Source organism: Hylobates moloch, unplaced genomic scaffold (assembly GCF_009828535.3).
Source record: "Hylobates moloch isolate HMO894 unplaced genomic scaffold, HMol_V3 SCAFFOLD_16, whole genome shotgun sequence".
In the NCBI taxonomy this organism is placed as follows: domain Eukaryota; kingdom Metazoa; phylum Chordata; class Mammalia; order Primates; family Hylobatidae; genus Hylobates; species Hylobates moloch.
Window position 1 is genome coordinate 46,666,072 of NW_026652291.1, and position 23,865 is coordinate 46,689,936.

General features: G+C 42.8%; 1 protein-coding gene across 1 annotated transcript; it reads left to right on the plus strand.

The window, feature by feature from the left end:
* Positions 1-22,772: 22,772 nt before the first annotated feature.
* Positions 22,773-23,462, plus strand: LOC116484808 (transmembrane protein 98-like). The gene has a single exon (XM_032753726.2). It carries the CDS (start codon positions 22,773-22,775, stop codon positions 23,451-23,453), a length of 681 nt encoding a protein of 226 aa, XP_032609617.1. The 3' UTR covers positions 23,454-23,462.
* The last annotated feature ends 403 nt before the right edge of the window (positions 23,463-23,865 follow it).

Consider the following 23,865-nt stretch of genomic DNA (forward strand, 5'->3'; position numbering starts at 1 on the left):
CGGAAATGACACAGTGCCCGTTTCCGGGGCCAAGCCTTAAGAGCTTCCTTTTCCTGCCTCCTGTGCCCTCACTTTTGGAGCCCTGGGCCTCCATTGTAAGAAGCCCAACTACCCTGCTGAAGACACCACCTCCAGAGGCTCTGAGCACAGCTTTCCAGCTGCCCCATCGAGATGCCAGACCATGAGGGAAATCATGGACATCCAGAACTAAGCGGTTGCCCATTGAATGCCACCAGGTGACCCAATCGGTGCCACATGGAGCAGAATTGCCTGGAGAGTCCTGCGCAGATTTCTGATGCACAAAATCACGAGTTTTCATAAAATGGATGTTGCTTTAGGCAATTCAATGGTGGGGGTAGTTTGTTAGACAGCAGTGGATAACCAGAACTCCATCTCACAGATGCAGGAGCAAAATCACAGCGAGGGAAGTAACTGTTCCAGATCACACACCCAATTAATAACATGGCTGAGATTCCAACTCACGCAGTCTACCTTGAAAGCTTATAATCGTAGCCACTCCACTGAATTATTTTAAAATCACAATTAATTTTTGAAGGTAGAGCATGTATAACATTTTGATTCTTCTTAGCATCTACTCTAATTCCTATATAATGAAGAATTTGTGCCAAAGGCATTTATCCTTTCTCCATTTGCAGCTATCTATTTATGCTTATTTTCACATCCTTCTGAGTTTTAAAATGTAATGAATTCCTCTAACAGATTTGCCTGCATTTATTTTAAGACAGTAGAGATCCTCATTTCTCTTCTGCCTTTAGTATAGATTGTATCAGCAGTGCTGCTTAATACCATAAGGGCAGGCTAATTCTGGGCTTCAGGAAGTTGATTTCCACGGTATTAAATGTGGCTTAGTAATTTTCCAAGGAGACAGAGACCCTGGGGTCTTGGCAGTTTCCCTGATAAGCTATCATCCCATCTATTTTATATTAGAATGTATTGTTTACTGAAAAGGGGGTAGGAATGGGGCAAAGAGGAGACTTGATACCAGCTTGTTGACTGGCAAATAGATCTGTACCTGCAGCCTTTCTGGAGCCAAAAAGGTCAGAGGTCAAGGACCCAGAGGTACTGATGAAATCAAGGGCCTTTGGCTAATTAAACACTTCAGCAATATGCCTCTGGAGCAGACACTATTGTTCCCAAGATATAATAAATAACACCGTGTGTGACATCAAGGAAAGCAGGTGCTCTGTGCAACTGTCATCCTCTAGTCGCTGAAGGACATTTTCACAACAAATAGGGATAACCAACAAAGCCTAGACTTATTTTCTTTGGTGTTACTTCCAAAACATTTTGATTTCAGCCTTCCAGAGACTAATCACATTGAGAAAAATAGCACAGATGATAGGCACATAGCTATCAACAACGTTTCCTAGAATTTAAGGCATAAAACTAACAAGCAAGCACAAAACACTCCTAAATATGGTAATTCGATGGATTCTTAAGTTTGGCATTCTGAGTCATGCTCTAGAAATTTCTAGTATAGAAACACAGAATAGAATTCTGAGATTTTAGAGATCAACCAGCTAAATTGCTCTTAAGCAGTGACTTGTATCTTTTCTTCAACCAGCTTTCAACAAAAATAAAACCATAACATAAACAATTGTCCTATGTTCCAGGTGCTGTTTTCAGGATTTTACATTGATTCACAGTCACTCTATAAGGTGAATATTATTGTTATACCCCACTTTACAGATAAAAGAACTGAGGCTTAGAGAGATTAAGTAACTCGCCAAAGATCACAGTGGTAGGAAGTTGGGGGGGAAGTTTGGAATTAAATTTATATGGACAGATCCAAGTACTATCCCTCCTCCCTAATTTAGAAATCAGAACAGCTCCACTTTTATCCATTTTTATACAAGAGATTTAAAAGTATATAATTCATCTTAAAAAGCTGTTTAAAAATCATTGTTTTATTTTTTATTTTATTTTATTTTGAGAAAGAGTTTTGCTCTTTCGCTCAGGCTGGAGTGAAGTGGTTCGATCTCGGCTCACTGCAACCTCCGCCTCCCAGGTTCAAGCGATTCTCCTGCCTCAGCCTCCTGAGTAGCTGGGATTACAGGCACCTGCCACCATGCGTGGCTAATGTTTGTATTTTTAGTAGAGATGGGGTTTCACCATGTCGGCCAGGCCGGTCTCGAACTCCTGACCTCAGGTGATCCACCCACCTCAGTCTCCCAAACTGCTAGAATTACAGGCATGAACCACCTCACCAGGCCAAAAATCATTGTTTTAATTTAACCATAGCTTAGGTCAGTGAAGCAGCAGAAATCTCTGGTGGTTTCTGGACCTACTTTGCTCGGTCAGGCACTAGAACTCCCCTCTGGCATGCAGTCTAATGTCTCTTCCAGGATATTCAGCTGCCCATGAGTGATAATAAATTGGGTTAAATATTTTTACTACTTTTTCTCCCATTGTACATATATATATATACACACACACACACACACAAAAACATACCATTGGTGGGGGAAAGTAGTTTTATTTTAAACTGTTCCCACTCCTAAAAAGAAAAGCCCTCTGAGAATGTTATTATCCTGAATTTCAGTATGTGACATTACTACAGCTAGTCTGCAGACGGAAGGAACTGGGCACATATAAATTTCTGTGCTACCCGTAGGATGCTAGCAAGAACTGCTGGACATGAGTAGAGACGGCCTGAAACTTGCTTTTTCTCTCTGGCGCACAGACCATGTGCACAGTAGGTCAAAGTTTGGGCTTTGGATTCAGACAGAGCTGAATCCGAATTCTAGATTTCCACAATATAAGTGACTTTAGACAAGTTACTTAATCTCCCTGAGTGTCTGTTTTTTTCATATGTAAAATGTGGTTTAAAATAGCTTCAGGCCTCACGCAGTAGCTCATGCCTGTAATCCCAGCACTTTGAGCCTAGGAGTTTGAGATCTGTCTGAGAAACACAGGGAGACCCCGTCTCTACCAAAAAATGGTTAAAAAATAAGCCAGGTATGATGGCACACGCCTGTGGTCCCAGCTACTTGGGAGGCTGAGGTGGGAGGATGGCTTGAGTCCAGGAGGTTAAGGTTGTAGGGAGCCACGATTGTGTCACTGCACTACAGCCTGTGTGACAGAGCAAGACTCTGTCTCAAAAGAATAAAATAAAATAAAATTAAAATAAAAATAAAATAAAATAAAATAGCTTCAAACACACTGAGTTATTATAAGGATTAAATAAAACAATCCAAACAGAGTTTACTTCAACTTCTGGTCCAACAAGAGTTTGAAAGAAATCTTAAAAGCTGTTCTATTTGCCATAAATAGAAGGAAATTCTAAAGAAGTAAAAACACAGTAATGTCATTAAATTCTCACTGGTAACAGTTGCCTACTAAAGACTCTGAGCTTGGGTCCTACTCTGTCTTTTTTTAAATAGCAGATTTTAGGTTGTTGTTAAAGATATATTAGCACCAAACTAAGACTTTCTCCCTCTCTTAATAACTGAATAATAGTAATAATACCTTTTTTTAGCAAAGCCAAGCATATCTTCTTGTTTCTTTCAAACTTATAAAGTAACACTCCTGCTGTTGAATAAATTATAATCGATTCCAGGAATAAATTATAATTGGGGGAAAATTACCTTTTATTCTTCTCCAGAATGAAAAATCAAACCAGTGACCAGGAAGAGAAGATATGAAGAAAAATATAAGTACATCTTTTATTGTAAGAATTAATAACTATAGGCTATAGACTGAATATGGAAGCCTAAATCCCTAGTGTGATGGTATTGGGAGGTGGGGCTTTGGGATGTGATTATTAATAGGTCCAGAGGGTGGTGCCCTCATGAATGAGATTAGTGTCCACATAAGAAAAGATGCAAAAGAGATATCTCTCCCTCCCCATCCCCACACGGCATAAGAACACAAGACAGCTCTCCGCAAACCAAAAAGAAAGCCCTCACCAGACTGGATCTGCCAGCATCTTGATCTTGGACTTCTCAACCTCCAGAACTGTGAGAAATAAATCTCTGTTTTCTAAGTCACCCAGTCTATTGTATTTTTTATAGCAGCCCAAACTGACTAAAATACTACAATAAATAACTCTAAACCCAACCCATAATAGGCTATTTACGTCTAGAATTGTGAAACGAATGCGGCTCTGCGTGTCTCTGTAACTGTGCCAAAACCTGGCTTCAGCATGCACGGGGGCACCTCCACAAACAGAACCCTCAGTAGCTGATAAGAGCTGGCCTAGATCTCAGATTCAAACAGTTATTTTTTCTATAACAAATCACAGCTGAAAGAATTAGGTCTACAGAAGGTTGCTACCAGACTTGACTCAAACAGGCACCAAATCTCCAGGGCTACAATAGGCCTGGTATGATCTGGTGATTGAAGACCTAATATACCACATCAACTGAGGAGGCCCCAAGCAACAACAGTGAAATACACACATGCATGTATACACACAAGGTAAAATAATGATGCGAGGACTTTCCACCAACGATGCATAAGCTATTCAAGGTATGCTCCAAAGTTTTAAGCCAGGATGGAGAAGACAGAAATTCCATACCTTTACTTTTTAAATTTTTGTCTTGGTAGAAAATATATTCAAACTATAGTACCAAGTGCGCACATCTGTGAAAAAGAAAAATAACACAGTTGACTAAAAAATGAGTATGGAATCTACTTTATCAGCATTTTTAAACATAGCTCTTAAAATAATATCTAAATATAGGCTTTTCATGCCAAAGCGGAGACAGATGTGCTTTAATATAATATCCTGATGTTTGTCTATTTCCTGATGACCCTTAGACTTCTAGGGTGGGCTTCTATTTTCTCCTCTGAAACAGATGTTGGTAAATGTCTGTCCCAGAACTCAAAATCCTGATCCAAAACCAGCTTTTTCTTCCTTCTCTCAAATTTATGTTAGCCGGATTCCATTCTTTGTCAGCAGCTGTAACTATAGACCATACTCAGAAAATAAAAGTAGAAATACTATGATAATTCAGGATGAAAGCTTTAATTTCAAGCATTTAAAAGGCAGCAACCTAACTGTAGTGCCAGAGACAACTCAAGAAAAGTGTAATTTTCTCCTTTATCTTCCCTAAACTGGATATTCAATAAACGCAATTTTATACAGTCAAACATGTATAATAACTGTGCTAACTAAATGTTGCCTAGCAAAAAGCCCATTAAAGCATTAATCAATAAGAATGGCTTGAAGCTAGCATATTACAGCTTCAGCATAAGCATTGTTAGCCTCTGCAGGACACTCAAATGGCAGTTTGTCCCTAAATTACTATTTCTTAAATGCTTGAAAACACTTTGGCTCTCTTCAATAGGCAATCATTTTCCTTTGGAACCTTATTTATAGTCTTGTTAACAGGCTTTTATTTTTCCTCAAACAACTTCTGCAAAAAAAGCCAACTTCACGAACCCTGTACAAATATCACATATTCTAATTACTCAACTACAAATCAAGATAATTTTGCCATAATGTCTTTACAATGGCTTCTTAGAAAATTATTAATAAATCAAATCCTTTCAAAAAAATGCATCAAGAAACTAGTTAAAAGAAACCTTTGATCAATTCAAGATCTGTTTTTGACAACACAGATAATCATCTTCTAATGGACTTGTTTTCTCAGTTCAGATCCTTAGGAATGGTTTATTTTTTTAAAGGATACCCCTATAATTTTGCCTCAGCAAATCATACTTCTGTTTCCTTTTAAAGTAAGCGTTATAGGTAGGAAAAAATACTATGAAAACTTCAAATATTAGAACATTTTGAAAAGATAATCATGAGTAAACTCAGTTTTTAAAATAATAATTTTGAAAAAATAAAGAAATTGGTTTTGCTATAGATACAGAAAGAGAATCTATAGCTTATCATTTCCAAAAGTTAATTTTATGCCTTTTTTTAAATGTTACTAAACCAGGAGTGTCATAATTTTTGGCGTTTTATTTAACCACTGTTTTTGTACTTGTTAAAAACTGAAAATGAATTCAGAAGCCACAAGAGAATAAAATTTCTGCTAACAATGAGTATAATCAGAGGAATTACCATCTTACAGGTAAAAACAGATGTGTGGGTTCTTAAAAAAAATTGAACATAGAATTACCACATGACCCAGCAATATTACTTTCTGATATATACCCAAAATAATTGAAAGCAGGGACCTGAACAGATATTTGTAAACAATGTTCATAGCAGTGTTATTCAAAATAGGAAAAAGGTACAAACAACTCAAAAGTCCATTGACAAAAGAATGGATAACGGAAGTGTAGTACATACATACAATGCAATATTATTCAGCCTTAAAAAGGAAGAAAATTCTGACACATGCTACAACATGGATGAACCTGGAACACGTTACGCTAAGTGAAATAAGCCAGACACAAAAGGACAAACATTGTATGATTTCATTTACATGATGTCTGTAAAGTAGTCAAATTCTCAAAGACAAAAAGCAGAATGGTGCTTGCCAGGGGGTTGGCAAAAGTGGGGAATAAGGAGTTATTGTTTAATGGGCAAATGGTCTCAGTTCTGCAAGATAAGAAGAGTTCTGCAGATGGATGTTGGTGGTGGTTGTTCAACAATGCAAATACATTTAAAGTCACTAAATTGTATACCTAAAAATGACTAAATGATATTTTACTACAACTTTTTTTCAAAAAGAACAGATTTGGGGCATTTTCAGCTGTGATGATAATCAAAGACTTTTAAATTAGAGCTGGATGTCAAGGAAGTTGAGTCCCAAAAAAGTACACTGAGCGGTCTCTGTCAGACCCCAACAGAAATCCCCCAACATCCAAGGCACTAGTATTGTCGTGTGAAGCTGGGGTAGGCAACACAGGGAATGGCCTCATTTTATTTTATTTTACTTTTATTTTATTTTTCCTTTTTGTGGAAAACAGGTTCTTGCTATGTTGCCCAAGCTTGTCTTGAACTCCTGGTCTCAAGCTATCATTTTATACTTAATGTTGGTCCTTTTTTTTCCATAATATCATTTCATAAATGATTACTTCTTGGTAGTGGATATTTGAATAAACTTCATGTATTCCTTAATTTTTTATAATATTGTCAAAAAAAAGAAAAAGAAAAAAAGCCCTTCAGGGGAGAAAAAAAATGAGGAGTTCAGAAAATCAAAGACTGAACATTTCCACTGGAAGTGGAAGTTTGACTCAAAGGAGACAAAGGAGAGTTTGATCTTTTGGTTTTATTGAGACAGGATCTCACTCTGTGGCCCAGGCTGGAGTGAGCTGACACAATCTTGGCTCACTGCAACCTCTGCCTCCCAGGTTCAAGGGATTCCCATGCCTCAGCCTCCCAAGTAGCTGGGATTACAGGTGCGTGCCACCCCACCTGGGCTAATTTTTATATTTTTAGTAGAGATGGGGTTTCACCATGTTGATCGGGCTGGTCTCAAACTCCTGACCTCAAGTGATCCATTCGCCTTGGCCTCCCAAAGTGCTGGGATTCTAGGGAGAGTCACAGTGCCTGGCCAGAGTTTAATCTTATTTACATAAAATGTTAGATATAATTGTTAGGGGAAAGAAAGGAACGAACATGTATGTGCAATGTTAGATCATCTACACATCAATTTTAAAACAACACACATTTATTTAATGCTGCATAAGAATGTAGCTTAATCCAGAATCTCTCATTCTGTGAAATAAATGCCAGGTAATTATATCCTTATATGAAAAAGATGTGAGGAACTTACTGAACTGTATATTGAGATAAAGTTGAAAATGCAGCCTAATCACTCAGATTAAATATTGAGTGTTCCTTATAAATATGTTGCTAATTGATCAATATTGAACTTAAAGGTAATGGAAAGATGTTGAAACATAGCATAGCATATAGGAAAGATTTTTAATATCATATTTGGATAAATTCTGGAAAAAAGTAATCTGTAGTCCAATAAAATAGCATGTAGTTAAAAACAGGGAAAGGAAATTACGGTAGATACTGATTTAACCCCAGGGAGAGAGAAATAAGATTGACTATGTAGATGGCGTAGACCTCACAACATTGTACGAATGGACACATCAAACTAATGACAGCCCATCAGTTGGCATCAAAAAGTCCCAAATTATATGAAGGGCAATTTTGAGCTAGAGAGCACAAAAATAAACCCAAAGAAAATCTGCGCTTGGTGATTCCATTAAGACTCACATTGACAAGAACCACCTAGGAAATCCTAGCTTAAATGAATAGATAAGAAAATAGGAATTACAGAGAATATACACAACATAAATGAGGGCAGGTATGAAATGAATGACAACATTTTTTTAAAAGCTTGTACATGAAGCTTAGTGGCATTCAAATCTGTCTTTAAAAATAACATTGAAGAGTGATAATTTGAAGTATATTGAAGAAGAGTTTTAAAAATTGCAACAATAACAAAAACTCTCTGTTCCTAAAGTCCAAAAGAATATCGCTGAAAAAAAATTGCTGTCTCTACAGAAACGTCGATTTGTAAAGAATTATCTTTTTATTTGGTATGGAAAATATGAATGTTTGTAACTTATAAATTCTTGATTAAAGGGAGTTACTCAGCTCACCTATTTTTTAAAAGCGTAAGAAAAATCAAAACTATAACCTTCAAAATTTCAACAGAAGTGCAATTCTTAATTTAAAGCAATTATGTTCAGGAAAAGTAATTTTAAAATCCCAAGCAATAGCAAAGCAATGCCAAGCATTTATTTAAACAAGTTGTTTCAAATAAAATAACACAGCAGCTCTTGGCAAAATTATAAAAATAATTAATTTGTTTAGTAAATAATGCAGAATTACATGAGGGAGGGAATTAATAGATCATCTGATACAGCATTTAATAAAATTTTATCTGAAGTAAATTTAAATTAGCTTGGAAAAAACATTGTCAAATAAATTTTAAAATAGCTAACCTATTTTTTAAACAAAGGAAATTGATAAATGGCTCAGTATCCAATTCAGACAATATATTTGGCAGAAGGTCTATTCTCTCTGGTCCCAATAAAAATTTTGTAAATGATTTGGAATAGAGAATGAACATTAGGTTATTGGTATTAGTGGAAGTTCTGTTTTGAATAGGCAAAAATTGTGTTCAGATACACAAAGATGAAGGGATTGGATCTAATGCCAGAAAATTATAAACTAGAGTCAGCTTAGAAAAATGCAAGCTACCATAGTATGAGAAAAATCATTTGAAAGTAATTTAATTCCATGAGAAAATAAGGCAATTTGTAATGCCAAAGAGACTCTACAAGGAATAATAGACAGAATATTAAGTAACCGCTTCAAGGGTGATAGGAATTAAAAGACAGCCAAAGCCTCCCAGTACCATTTCCATTTCTTCTTATGGCAGTCTGCCATGAGTAGATGGAAATGATTAGATAAGGTGAGATTGACAGGCCTTACCTAACTGCATGGCCTGACCAATTCCATCAATGACAGCAGGAAGATAAGTGGTAAAATAGCAGAATCCTGTGGTAACTGAACTTTGCCTGACCACCATCTGATTTTTTTACTTTAATTGAGGTGGTTAAAAATAGAAAATAAGGATGGGCGTGGTGGCTCATGCCTGTAATCCCAGCACTTTGAGAGGCTGACGTGGGTGGATCACCTGAGGTCAGGAGTTTGAGACCAGCCTGACCAACAAGGTGAAACACTGTCTCTACTAAAAATACCAAAATTAGCTGGGCATAGTGGCAGGCACCTATAGTCCCTGCTACCCGGGAGGCTGAGACAGAAGAATTGCTTGAACCCAGGACGCAGAGGTTGCAGTGAGCCAAGATCACACCACTATACTCCAGCTTGGGCAATGGAGCGAAACTCTGTCTCAAAAAAAAAAAAAAGAAAGAAAAAAGAAAAGAAATAGAAAATAAGCCTATTGCAACTGATGATGATCAATTCATGAGATGAGATTGATGGAGCACCACGTGAAAAGTCAGCAAATCTACCACCAGCCAGTCCCCATCTCTTCCTTTGTACAATGAAGAGGATGAACTATAACATCCATGATGTTCTTCCAGCTCCAGGGCTACATGGTGGCTTCTTGGATCCTTAGAAAACAAGTTGCATCTAGAACAAAGAGCTTGTGGTAAGCTCATGAAGTATACCACTCTTTGGTAGAAGAGGTTGAATATATAAGAGAATTCAAGAAAAATGTTTTAAACTCTTTGGGTTCTTATTAATCATTAACAAGTACTGAGTATTTCCTGCTGCCAGGCCCTATGCTAAGTACTTTACATAGATTATCTCATTTAAGGCTTAGAAAAATTCTTTGACATAGGTATGATTACCATTTCCCCTTTACAGCCATTCACATGGATTCTCACAGTGGCTAAAAAACTTGCCTAAGGTTGCACACCTAGTAGGTGGTAACATTCCCGGACAATGTCTTCACCAGTCCTTGAGGAAAATAAGAGCAATGGAACTCAATAATATTGGTATATTGGTTGAATAAATAAAATGACAACTGGCTCATCCCAGTCGCCCACTGCCCTTTGGGAAAGAGTGCAGTGAGGGCCACAACCTAACATCTGCTGAGCACACTGCTCAATGCAGGTACAGTACTAGGCACCTTACAAATAGCCTATTAATCCTCACAGGAACACTGGGAGATGGGTGGTGCTATTCTTATTTTACAGAAGCCAGCCTCTTATTCCTATACTCTCATCTAGTCAGCTGTCCTCAGAATTGTTGTGTCCAAAATTGGTGGGTTCTTGGTCTCGCTGACTTCAAGAATGAAGCCACGGACACTCACAGTGAGTGTTACAGTTCTTAAAGATGGTGTGTCCGGAGTTTGTGCCTTCAGATGTTCAGATGCGTCCAGAGTTTCTTCCTTCTGGTGGGTTCGTGGTCTCGCTAACGTCAGGAGTGAAGCTGCAGACCTTCGCGGTGAGTGTTACAGCTCTTAAAGGTGGTGCATCTGGAGTTGTTTCTTCCTCTCGTCTGGAGTTGTTCATCCCTCCCAGTGGGTTCGTGGTCTCGCTGGCTTCAGGAGTGAAGCTGCAGACCTTTGCAGTGAGTGTTACAGCTCATAAAAGCAGCACGGACCCAAAGAGTGAGCAGCAGCAAGATTTAGTGCAAACGGCGAAAAAACAAAGTTACCACAGTATGGAAGGGTACCCCAACAGGTTGCCGCTGGTGGCTTGGGCAGCCTGCTTTTATTCCCTTATCTGGCCCCACCCACATCCTGCTGATTGGTCCATTTTACAGACAGCTCATTGGTCTGTTTTGACAGGGTTCTGATTGGTGCGTTTACAAACCTTTAGCTAGACACAGAGTGCTGATTGGTGCGTTTACAATCCTTTAGCTAGACACAGAGTGCTAGACAGAAAAGTTCTCCAAGTCCCCACTAGATTAGCTAGACACAGAGTGCTGATTGCTGCATTTACAAACCTTTAGCTAGACATAAAAGTTCTCCAAGTCCCCACCCAACCCAAGAGCCCAGCTGGCTTCACTTAGTGGATCTGGCGCTAGGGCCGTGGGTGGAGCTGCCCGCCAGTCATGCAGTGCGCCCGCACTCCCCAGCCCTTGGGCAGTCGACGGGACCAGGTGCTGTGGTGCCCGTCGGGGAGGCTGGGGTTGCGCAGGAGCCCGCGGTGGGAATTGGGCATGGCGGGCTGCAGGTCCCAAGCCCTGCCCCTCAGGGAGGCAGCTGGGGCCTGGCGGGAATTCAAGCGCAGTGCGTGTGCCCCGGCAGTACTGGGGGACCTGGTGCACCCTCCGCAGCTGCTGGCCCGGGTGCTAAGCCCCTCACTGTCCAGGGCTGGCAGCGCCGGCTGGCTGCTTGGAGTGCGGGGCCCACCAAGCCCGGTTCCTGTCCGCGCCTCTCCCTCCACACCTCCCTGCAGGCAGAGGGAGCCGGCTCCGGCCTCGACCAGCCCAGAATGGGGCTCCCACAGTGCAGCGGTGGGCTGAAGGGCTCCTCAAGCGTGGCCAGAGCGGACGCCGAGGCGGCGCTGAGAGCAAGCGAGGGCTGCTAACACGTTGTCACCTCTCAATGTGACATTTGTAGCTGAGACTGGAGTAGAAGAGAGAGGAAACCCCAACCAAGAAAAAACCTATAAAGACATGCTTCAGTATCCCAGTCTCTTCTGGCCAAGTTATGGAGCATGTGATGAACTTGAATCACTTTTTAGTTTGACAGCCTTCAACTTCCTACCATCTTCGTGTTTGCACATCAGTCTCTCTTTACTGGAAAGCCCTCATTTTTCATGGTCTTAGAGACAAAGGAAATCACCATCCACTACACCAGGAATGCCAAAGGGGCGAGGCCTCTCCCTCCCCTATCCCTGTGCAGCATTCTGGGGGAGGAAGGGCAGCCCTGAGTTAGGCTCAGCCAAGGGTACACCCTCCCCAGAACTGTGGTCCTGAGCATGAGAGGAAAGCAGGGGATGGTTGTGGGTCACACTTCTCACAGCTATGCAGAAGGAGTGTAGAGTGGCCTGTCTCTGCAGTGGGACCTGGGATGCTATGGTTCCATTGAGGAGACATTGCTTCCTACTCTCCAAGCTTGTTCTTCAGCTTCCCATTGAAAATATCCTTATAACAAATTCCCTTTTTGTTTAAATTCACTAGAGCCAGTTTCTGTTGCTTACAACCAAAAAGTCCAAATGGTACAGACTATATGGGCAGAAAAGTAAGGACAGGTATTCACAGAGCATTTAAAATCCATTCTTGTTTCAGTACTCTCTGAGATAACAGCTTCTGTCCTCCAGCTTCCTGGGCACCAAAGCATCACTCCCTGATCTGCTGGTGCAAATTCACAGCCTTATTCTCAAATTCCACAAATCCCTTGCCTCAGCTCCACTGCTTTTAAGATACAGTAAGTGTTCAAAGACATGGTATAACCATCAAATTCTGCAGTTTGTACTATTTAGGTCACTTTGACAATTCACCTCCCAAAATGAAACCTTTTAGTGACAAAGTAATAAACGTTTGAAGTACTAGTGTAAATAATGAATATATTGATGCAGAAGATAATGTTATACAGTATGCTTCCTAATTGTCCTGAATGAAAAATGATTGCTCACTATTAAGTCATTAGGTTTCCCTTCCTTTTCTATTATTCTTCCCCACCCAGACACAGGCACACACTCACAAGTACATTCATACACACTCACACACAACTACACACCTTGCATTCTTTTTCACTCAGACCAATAGAGAATGACAAAGCCACTTCTCTGTGCTAACAGTAAATGCCTTTCTAAACAGAATGGAAGAAAGTCCTTTCAAACAGTTACACACTCTGGAATGCTATTACCTACATATTGGAGGAAAATCAGCCTTAGGCTATTCTGAACTTTCTGCACATCGGCCTCTGCCTATGTGGAGAAGCTGGATAAGAAGAATGAGAAGCTCTGAAGTGAAGCGTTCATTGAGGTCCTCTGGGGAGGAGGTGAGGCCCACCATGAAGAGAGCTGGGAGAGCTCTGTGGGACATCCATGCAACCACTGGAGGACAGCGTCCGGAGGAGAACCCCAAGCTGCTGCAGTGGGGCAGCCACCTACCATGGCTTTTCACAGGCAAAGTGCAGCCTACAGGTATGTAATGGAAAGAAGAGCAAAGGGTGGGAGTAAGAGTCCCAGGATAAAATCCCAGAAAGAAGTAATGAGAGGTGACAGCATGCTGGCAGTCCTCACAGCCCTCACTCGCTCTCGGCGCCTCCTCTGCCTGGGCTCCCACTTTGGTGGCACTTGAGGAGCCCTTCAGCCCACCACTGCACTGTGGGAGCCCCGCTCTGGGCTGGCCAAGGCCAGAGCCGGCTCCCTCAGCTTGCAGGGAGGTGTGGAGGGAGAGGCGCCAGCAGGAACCAGGGCTGGGTGCTTGCTGGCCAGCTGGAGTTTCAGGTGGGCGTGGGCTTGGTGGGCCCCGCCCCCGGAGCAGCCAGCCAGCCCTGCCGGCCTGGGCAATGAGGGGCTTAGCACCCGGGCCAGTAGCTGCGGAGGGTATACTGGGTCCTCCAACAGTGCCGGCCCACCGGCGCTGCGCTCAATTTCTCGCCGGGCCTTAGCTGCCTTCCCACGGGGCAGGGCTCGGGACCTGCAGACCGCCAAGCCTGAGCCTCCCACCTGCTCCATGGGCTCCTGTGCAGCCTGAGCCTCCCCGACGAGCACCACCCCCTGCTCCACAGCGCCCAGTCCCATCGACCACCGAAGGGCTGAGGAGTACAGACACATGGCGCAGGATTGGCAGGCAGCTCCACCTGCAGCCCTGGTGTGGGATCCACTGGGTGAAGCCAGCTGGGCTCCTGAGTCTGGTGGGGACTTGAAGAACCTTTGTGTCTAGCTAAGGGATTATAAATACACCAATGGGCACCCTGTATCTAGCTCAAGGTTTGTAAACACACCAATCAGCACCCTGTGTCTAGCTCAGGGTTTGTGAATGCACCAGTCGACACTCTGTATCTAGCTGCTCTGGTGGAGACTTGGAGAACCTTTGTGTCGACACTCTGTATCTAGCTAATCTGGTGGGGACTTGGAGAACCTTTGTGTCTAGCTCAGGAATTGTAAACGCACCAATCAGCGCCCTATCAAAACAGACCACTTGGCTCTACCAATCAGCAGGATGTGGGTGGGGCCAGATGCCGGGTGGTGGTCACATTGTAATCCAGATTTGGAGGCCGAGGGGGTGGATCAGAGGTCAGAGTGAGACCGGTGAAACCCCGTCGCTGCTCGAGCCAGCAGTGGCAACCCGCTCGGGTCCCCTTCCACGCTGTGGAAGCTTTGTTCTTTCGCTCTTTGCAATAAATCTTGCTGCTGCTCACTCTTTAGGTCCATATTGCCTTTATGAGCTGTAACACTCACCGCGAAGGTCTGCAGTTTCACTCCTAAGTCAGCGAGACCACAAACCCACCAGAAGGCCAAACACATCCGAACACCAGAAGGAACAAACTCCGGACATGCCGCCTTTAAGAACTGTAACACTTACCGCAAGCGTCCGCGGCTTCATTTTTTTTTTTTTTTTTTTTTGAGACGGAGTCTTGCTCTGTCGCCCAGGCTGAAGTGCAGTGGCGCAATCTCGGCTCACTGCAAGCTCCGCCTCCCGGGTTCACGCCACTCTCCTGCCTCAGCCTCCCAAGTAGCTGGGACTACAGGAGCCTGCCACCATGCCCGGCTAATTTTTTTGTATTTTTTAGTAGAGACGGGGTTTCACCCTGGTCTCGATCTCCTGACCTTGTGATCCGCCCGCCTCGGCCTCCCAAAGTGCTGGGATTACAAGCGTGAGCCACCACGCACGGCCAAGCGGCTTCATTCTTGAAGTCAGTGAGACCAAGAACCCACCAATTCTGGACACAGTAATATGCAGAAAAATGTTCCCTAAACATATGAGGAATAAGAAATATAGTATTTTTCTAAAAGCCTTTTTCCTAAGAATGTTGCTAGAGCATGAGCCCATGAAGAATTTTAACTGGATTTTCTCTGACTGATTTTCCATGGATTCTAATATTTGCCAATTAAAAATGCCCCTATAAACAGAAGAGTGGCATTTTATTCTACCATAAACCAGGCCACTGGATTTTTTTTTAATTCTCTTAATTACCTATTTGCACTAAGCACATTTTTGCCTTCTTCTGCCTTGCACATTTTGTCTGGCCGCAAGCCAGGATCTTTGCAAACCACCTCACTAACATTCATTTTCATGTTACTTGTTACAAAGTACTGTAGTATAGGCCTATTGAAAATCTATTATAACTCAGAGTTAATAGTAGGTTCTGCTGATGTTTGGAGACCCAGGGAAAACTGGCTCAAATCTCCAGATTTCATGGCGTAGGACAGTCCAGATCCCAGCCTCGAGATTTCCTCAAACCCCTGACGGGCCTAACTCTTGTGATGGTCTCCTGACCTCCTGCTGCTGTAAGGCTGGCTATGGCTGTTCTATAATACATATACAGGAAACTCAGGCCCTCCTTAGGCCTACCCATCCTTAGGCAGGAGCTCATCAGCACTGTCCTCCCTACTAAAGGAGTTTAAAGGGAGTTGGAGGGGGCATTTACGTCTCAGAAATGCAAATAGAAAAATACGTATTACTACTGTTAAGTGTGCGTCAGTCCCTCTGTGTCCAGAATTGGTAGGTTCTTGGTCTCACTAACTTCAAGAACGAAGCCGCGGACCCTCGCAGTGAGTGTTAAAGTTCTTAAAGGTGGCGTGTCCGGAGTGTGTTCCTTCTAATGTTTGGACGTGTTCAGAGTTTCTTCCTTCTGGCGGGCTCGTGGTCTCACTGGCTTCAGGAGTGAAGCTGCAGACCTTCGTGGTGAGTGTTACAACTCTTAAGGCAGAGCGTCTGGAGTTGTTCATTCCTCCAGGTTGGTTCGTGGTCTCGCTACCCTCAGGAGTTAAGCTGCAGACCTTTGCAGTGAATGTTACAGCTCATAAAGGCAGTGCTGACCCAAAGAGTGAGCAGCAGCAAGATTTATTGCAAAGACTGAAAGAACAAAGCTTCCACAGTATGGAAGGGGACCCCAGTGGGTTGCCCCTGCTGGCTCGGGCAGTCTGCTTTTATTCCCTTATCTGGCCCCCCACCCACATCCTGCTGACTGGTCCATTTTTACAGAGAGCTGATTGGTCTATTTTACAGAGAGCTGATTGGTCCATTTTGACAGGGTGCTGATTGGTGTGTTTACAATTCCTGAGCTAGACACAAAAGTTCTCCAAGTCCCCACAGAGCACTGATTGGTGCATTTACAAACCTTGAGCTAGACACAGGGTGCTGATTGGTGCGTTTACAAACCTTGAGCTAGACACAGAGTGCTGATTGGTGTTATTTACAAACCTTGAGCTAGACACAGAGTGCTGATTGGTGTATCTACAATCTCTTAGCTAGACATAAAGGTTCTCCAAGTCCCCACTAGACTCAAGAGCCCAGCTGGCTTCACCTAGTGGATCCTGCCAGTCCCCCGCCGTGTGCCCCGCACTCCTCAGCCCTTGGGCAGCGGATGGGACCAGACACCGAGGAGCAGGGTGCGGCGCTGGTTGGGGAGGCTCGGGCCACGCAGGAGCCCAGGGCGGCAGGGGGAAGCTCAGGCATGGCAGGCTGCAGGTCCCGAGTCCTGCCCCGCGGGTAAGCAGCTGAGACCTGGCGAGAATTCGAGCACAGCACCAGCAGGCTGGCACTGCTGGGGGACCCAGCACACCCTCCGCAGCGGCTGGCCCGGGTGCTAAGCTCCTCAGTGCCGGGGGCTGGTGGCGCCATGGAGCCCACGCCCACCCAGAACTCACGCTGGCCCGCAAGCGCTGCCCTTCCCACCTGCGCCTCTCCCTCCACACCTCCCTGCAAGCAGGCGGAGCCGGCTCTGACCTCGGCCAACCCAGAGAGGGGCTCCCATAGTGCAGCAGTGGGCTGAAGGGCTCCTCAAACATGGCCAGAGTGGACGCCGAGGCTGAGGAGGTGCTGAGAGTGAGCGGGGGCTGCCAGCACACTGTCACTTCTCACCTCCACCTCCAGGGTACCATGGGTTCCTCACTCCACAATCCCAGCCTCAGGGCCCTCTACCTCATGCTTCCTTCCCCACCCTGTCTGGAGCCCTTGCTCTCTTGGTTTTGTGCGGAGCTGCCTTGCCATCCTTATTGGGGCATTGGAACCAGCCTGCTCCACATCCTAGTGTCTCACCTGCCCATAACTGTCTCTATCAATGTTGTGCACCTTTTCACAACAAAGTTACCTTGCGAAGAGGAGCTCTGGTGGCAGTCATTAAAAGAAAAAGCTTTGTTTCTCTTATTAAAGGGAAGAAACAAAGATAGAAAATGGTAGAAAAGGAAAGGGAGCTGATTGAAGGGAGTTTGGGTGCTCCTGTTTGCCATCCCAGAGGTAGAGTAGCATGTGGCCTATACTCACCAAGGGCCTGATCAACCAGGACGTGAAACAACTTTTAATTGAGACTCAGACCCTCAAGTCTCACGCTAACCCAAGGTGACCAATCCAAAGCCATAACCTTGTGCCCAATGACCTGCTTTTTTTTTTTTTTTTTAAGTAAGAGAGGTGAGTCCCTGGTTTTTTGCTCTGCCTATTTTAATCCCTGATTTTCTATGAGTGCTACACAAGCTATTTCTCTTCTGATACTGCAAACAGACCACCTTACAGTCATGCACCACATAACAACGTTTCAGTCAACAATGGACCACAAGTGGTCCCATATGATTATAATACCATATTTTTTACTGTGCTTTTTCTATGCTTAGATTTCTTTAGATACACAAATGCTTACCATTGTGTCATAATTGCCTGTAGTACTCAGTACAGTAACATCCTGTACAGGTTTGTAGCCTAGGAGCAATAGGTCATGCCCTATAATCTAGGTGTGTAGGAGGCTAAACCATCTAGGTTTGTGTAAGTATGCCCTACAATAATCGCACAAGGACAAAATCACCTAATGAAGCATTTCTCAGAACACAGCCCCATGGTTAAGCAACATATCATTCTATTTGTCAGAAATTATTCTATTTGTCTATTTGAAGAATAATTTTGAAAAGTACCAGGCATTACAGAAATGATTTATCAATAAATGAAAAATGGTAAATATCTGTTGAAAAATGGAGAGAGTGTGCACAAGACGGGAATCACCTGAACAGAAAATAATGTCCTCAAAACAATAGCATCCCTGCTTCAAATAGCAACGCACTGCCTTCTAATTTCAATTTGATGTGTGCAGAATTCCTTCTTTTCCAATGCCAAATCCTGAATGAAACATGCAATAAAAATCACTGCCTGAAACACGGTGATAGCATTTAATCCTCTGGCAACACATTAGAAAGGCTTTCAGCTTTAAACCAAGAACTGCCACACTGCAGCTTTGCTCATGAAATTATTTACTTGGGCCTTGGTTTATAAAGTCCTTTTTTATAAGCTTTCTACCGGCTAATAATGGGCTGGAGCAACTTATGTTCTCAGCCTGACAGATTTCACGTTTATGAGCCTGGAAGTCCGATGCCTGGCACAGAGTTGCTGCCTGGAGGGAGTTGTGCTGTCTGGCTGAGCAGGTTTCAGTGTCAGGAAACTGCAGGAACCACTGGTTCGGACACCACTGTGACCAGACAGATGACACATGGGGAGGCTTGGAGGGAGGAAAGTGAGATGGAGCACTCAGAGGCTTCTAGCAATTGTGGCCCAGATGTCTAGGGTGCAGAGTGCAAAAAAAGGAGAAGAGAACTCACAGGACATGGGATAAATCTCTCTGCCAACCAAATATGAGTGATCATTAATCAGTGTCAGCAACAGGGCTGACTCCTCTTCTGTGAATATGAAAAAGGGTGGGGAAAGGATATTGGTTTGATGTTCAGGTTAAAAGTAAAAGCAGATTACAAAGAAAAAAATATATACTTGAGACAAAACTGACTTGAAGCACTTTAATATATATTTACATGCAATTTATCTCTAAGGAAAGGTAAAGCTACAGTGGGGATAAAAACTTATTACAGCCCATTCTAACTGTGATTAAAGTAGGACTGATTGTTCATAATCTTGACTAGGTTAACTCTGACCTTCTTACTTGTAAATTCCTGCTGTTAAGAATTAGCATGATAGGACCGGGCACAGTGGCTCATGCCTGTAATCCTAGCACTTTGGGAGGTTGAGGCAGGTGGATCACGAGGTCAGGAGTTCCAGACCAGCCTGGCCAAGATGGTGAAACCCCGTCTCTACTAAAAATAAAAATAAAAAAAAATTAGCCGAGCATGGTGGCAGGCACCTGTTATCCCAGCTACTCGGGAGGCTGAGGCAGGAGAATGGCTTGAACCCGGGTGGTGGAGGTTGCAGTGAGCCAAGATCGTGCCATTGCACTCCAGCCTGGGTGACAGAGTGAGACGCCATCTCAAAAAAAAAAAAAAAAAAGAGCATGATAGCACATAACCTCTTTCTCAGCATTTATCACAGTTAAAAATTTTGTGTGTGTGTGTGTGTGTGTACTCCATGAGGACTCCATGAGGGACTAATTTTTTCCCCTTCAGCTAGTACCTACAAACAACCTAACACTTCCTACTTTCCTACTAGAAAAATATTGTGAATGCAATACATTTAAATATATTTTTAAAATATTTTAATTCAGACTTTCCACTAAATATTGGTTACAATGAATGACAGCAAAAGGTGCAACAAATCACCAAAATAATAATAGTAACAACTCACGGGAAGGAAAAAATAGTATTCTGGTAAAATAACAACCACGGACAATGTTAAGATCCCTTTGCTTTTATGAACATTAAAATGATTTTTTAAAATAGTAAATCTCAAAACTCCCTAATGGTATGGTTATATAATTGTAAATACCTTAACATATTATCCAAGGAGCTATGTTTTCACAAGAATTAAACCAGTTTTAAACTCCTTGATTTTTATTGCCAAAGAAAATATATTGCTTTTCTCTGTCTGAATCTTTCTGTGCATATAAACCACCTTTCCATCAGCGAATGCCTCCATTCTCCTTGGGTCATTTTGCTTCAGCCCACTGGTCTTTCTGCTGTTTGATCAACCTCAGCCTGGTCCCACCTCAGAGCATTTGCACTTGCTGTCCCCGCTTTGCAGAGCTTGTCCCATGTCTTCATTCTGGTCCCTCCAGAAAGGCTTTTCTTGACCACTCCAATGATGTCCATGCCTGCTTACTTCCTAGCACACTAACTTGTTTTATTTGCTTTCTGGTACTTATCCTCATCTAAAATTATCTTATTTGTGGGCTCAGTTGTTTGTAGACCTATTTCAGTCTTCCTTTACAAGAATGCAAGGTCCTTCAGAGCAGGGGACTACATCTGTCTTGTCATGTTCACAGCCCGAGTGCCTAGCATGGTACCTGGTGTGTAGTAGGTACTCAATAAATTTTAGTGAATGAATGGATGAACAGAAAAACAGATGAGGGAGTAAATGAATCATCTTTGCTACGTAATATCAAAACAGCTTGATAACATATTCTTAATGGGGTGAGATAATAGCATGTAAAGTTGGCTATTAAAAGTATCTAATGTCAGCTGAGTTGTCCAGCTGTCTAGGAACTTAATACCTCAGGTTAGCATTTACAGTCTGCATGCATTTCTTTATTTGGTTCCCACAACTATCCCATAAGTATACAGGGAAAGGACGGAGGCAGCATCACTTATGTTTTTACAGATGAAGAAACTGAGTTCAGAGAGGTTAAATTATTTTCCCAAGCCACGCATGTAACAGGCAACCAGACTAGGTCTCCAGCCTAGCCTTTTATAGCTTCCCTGCTACCCCAGCCAGTGTTTGTTTTATTTCCAAACAAATCATTCATTATTTATTTATTCTTTCAATTAACTTAGATTGAGCATTTATGATTGTAAAGGACTCTCTCACGCACTATGCACACATAAAGACATGCAGAGAACAATGTTTTTCTCTGGAAGAACAAAGTGCACAAATGACTCACCAATCTAAATATATCTGAGCTAAGAGTCTAATTAGCAGGAAAACCTCAATGTTACAAAGGTAGGAAACCTGTCTTGTGTAATAGTGGGATAGGCCTCCAGGAAAATGACATTGTAGCTCTCCCGGCAAAGGTGGATAGGATTTCAATAAGGGAAAAGAAGAGAGGTGACTTTCTAAGAAAAGGGAATAAAATGAAACAAGGAAAACGACTTGTTTTCAAAATCTAGCATGGAGTTAATTGAAGGAAGTGTTTGAATAGAATGGAAACATCAGAGATAAGACTAAAATTGATGTTAAATGACTATTGCTGTTTTTTGCCTTTAACATATCAGAATGGGTTCTTTTGACCCTTGCAAAACGCTAAAGCAGTTGCCATAGAAATACAGTAGTCATATGCCATAGAGGAAGCTAGGCATCTCAGCTGGTGGCAGGGCCAAGAAAATGTACATTAATGCCTCAAGGTTCAAAATTTTCAAATTAAGAGATGTTTATGGTCAAATTTATTAATGTTTAAAGTTTGAAATTAATGTTTACAGTTTGAAATCTTTAATGTTTAAAGTTGAAATTTAATGAATTAAATGCTTGATAAGAAATATCTACTTATGGTAGAATATATATTTGCACCCAGAGAACGTTAACTTTCCTGGAAGTAGAAAGTTAGAAAAATATTTAAATTTGCTTGAAAAAATGTAATAACAAAGAATATTTCTATGATTATCATTTAGTTAGTAAGACCTCATGTCTATACACCTAAATAGATCCATAGAGATATGGGGGCATTAATAAATAATGAGGGATTAATAGTAGTGATAATAATTATCTGAGAAACAACAGTGATTATTGTTTAGCTTCTTGAGCACCTAATACACGTCAGTTAACTTATACATATTATTTCTAATGCTCACAAAGACTCTATAGGCTAGATAATATTATCCCATTTCATAGGTGAAAAACTGAGGCTTATAGGGATTAAGAAATTCACCAAAATCACTCCAATGGTAAACAGAGACACTGAGCTTGGACCCATATTTAACCTATCACAATTCTTTTTTGCCTACTATGCTGCCTCTGGAATACTGCGTAGCATCTAATGGGCCTTGGTAAGGCTTTCTTTCCTTTGTCTGGAATAATGGTTCATAAATATTATAACATACAAAAAAGATCAAATAATGTACCATTTACGGGATGAAACTTAAGAGCTCTAACAAAGGAATTAAAGAAAATAATACCTCTGACTTTGCCATCGGCAGGGCGGTCGTGGGAGCGCAGCGGGATGTGCCCCAGAGCCGCAGCTTGAGGCCCTCAGGTCTCTGGAGGTGTCGTGGAGGAACCTAGCTCCTGCCATCCTCTTCCCCCAGTTTGCCACTTCCAGCAGCCTTAGCCCATGAGGAGGGTGTGAACCGGACTGAGTCAGGAGCTCCCCGGAAGCATGGAGACCGTGGTGATTGCTGCCACAGGTGTGCTGGCCACCATCTTTCTGGCTTCGTTTGCAGCCTTGGTGCTGGTTTGCAGGCAGCGCTACCACCAGCCCCGAGACCGGCGGCAGCGCTATGATTCTAAGCCCATTGTGGACCTCATCGGTGCCATGGTGACCCGGTCTGAGCCCTCTGAGTTAGAACTGAATGATGTTGTTATCACCAACCCCCACATTGAGGCCATTCTGGAGAACAAAGACTGGATCGAAGATGCCTCGGGTCTCATGTCCCACTGCATTGTCATCTTGAAGATTTGTCACACTCTGACAGAGAAGCTTGTTGCCATGACAATGGGCTCTGGGGCCAAGATAAGGACTTCAGCCATTGTCAGCGACATCGTTGTGGTGGCCAAGTGGAACAGCCCCAGGGTAGATGATGTTGTGAAGTCGATGTACCCTCTGTTGGACCCCAAGCTCCTGGACACAGGGACGACTGCCCTGCTCCTGTCTGTCTGTCATCTGGTGCTGGTGACAAGGAATGCCTGCCATCTGATGGGGGGCCTGGAGTGGGTTGACCAGTCACTATCAGCTGCTGAGGAGCATTTGGAAGTCCTTCAAGAAGCAGCCCTAGCTTTTGAGCCAGATAAAGGCCTCCCAGGCCCAGAAGGCTTCCTGCAGGAGCAGTCTGCAATTTAGGGCATACAGACCAGCAGCTAGTCCTGAAGACCCCTGCCGCCATCACTGGGTGGCTCAGATTAGCCTTCCACTTTTTCCTGTAGAATTAGTTGTTCTCCACGGCTCAAGAGTTCAGCTGTGTGTGCATAGTAAAGCAGGAGATCTCTGTCAGTTTGTGCCTCTGTTGCAATTGCAAATTGTGGCTTGTGAGTGGCAGTCTAATACTACAGTTAGGGGAGATGCCATTCACTCTTCACAGAGGAGCATTGAAAACTGGTGGACTGTCAGCTTCATTTAGCTCACCTAGTGTTTTCAAGAAAATTGAACCACCATCTAAGAAATCAAGAGGTTTCACATTAAAATTAGAATTTCTGGCCTCTCTTGATCAGTGAGAACGTATGGCAATTCTGATGTGCTTTTCAGAAAAGGACAA

What these genes read in the sequence shown, in the direction of transcription:
- LOC116484808 (XM_032753726.2), top strand. Translation starts at nt 22,773, where the DNA reads ATGGAGACCGTGGTGATTGCTGCCACAGGTGTGCTGGCCACCATCTTT.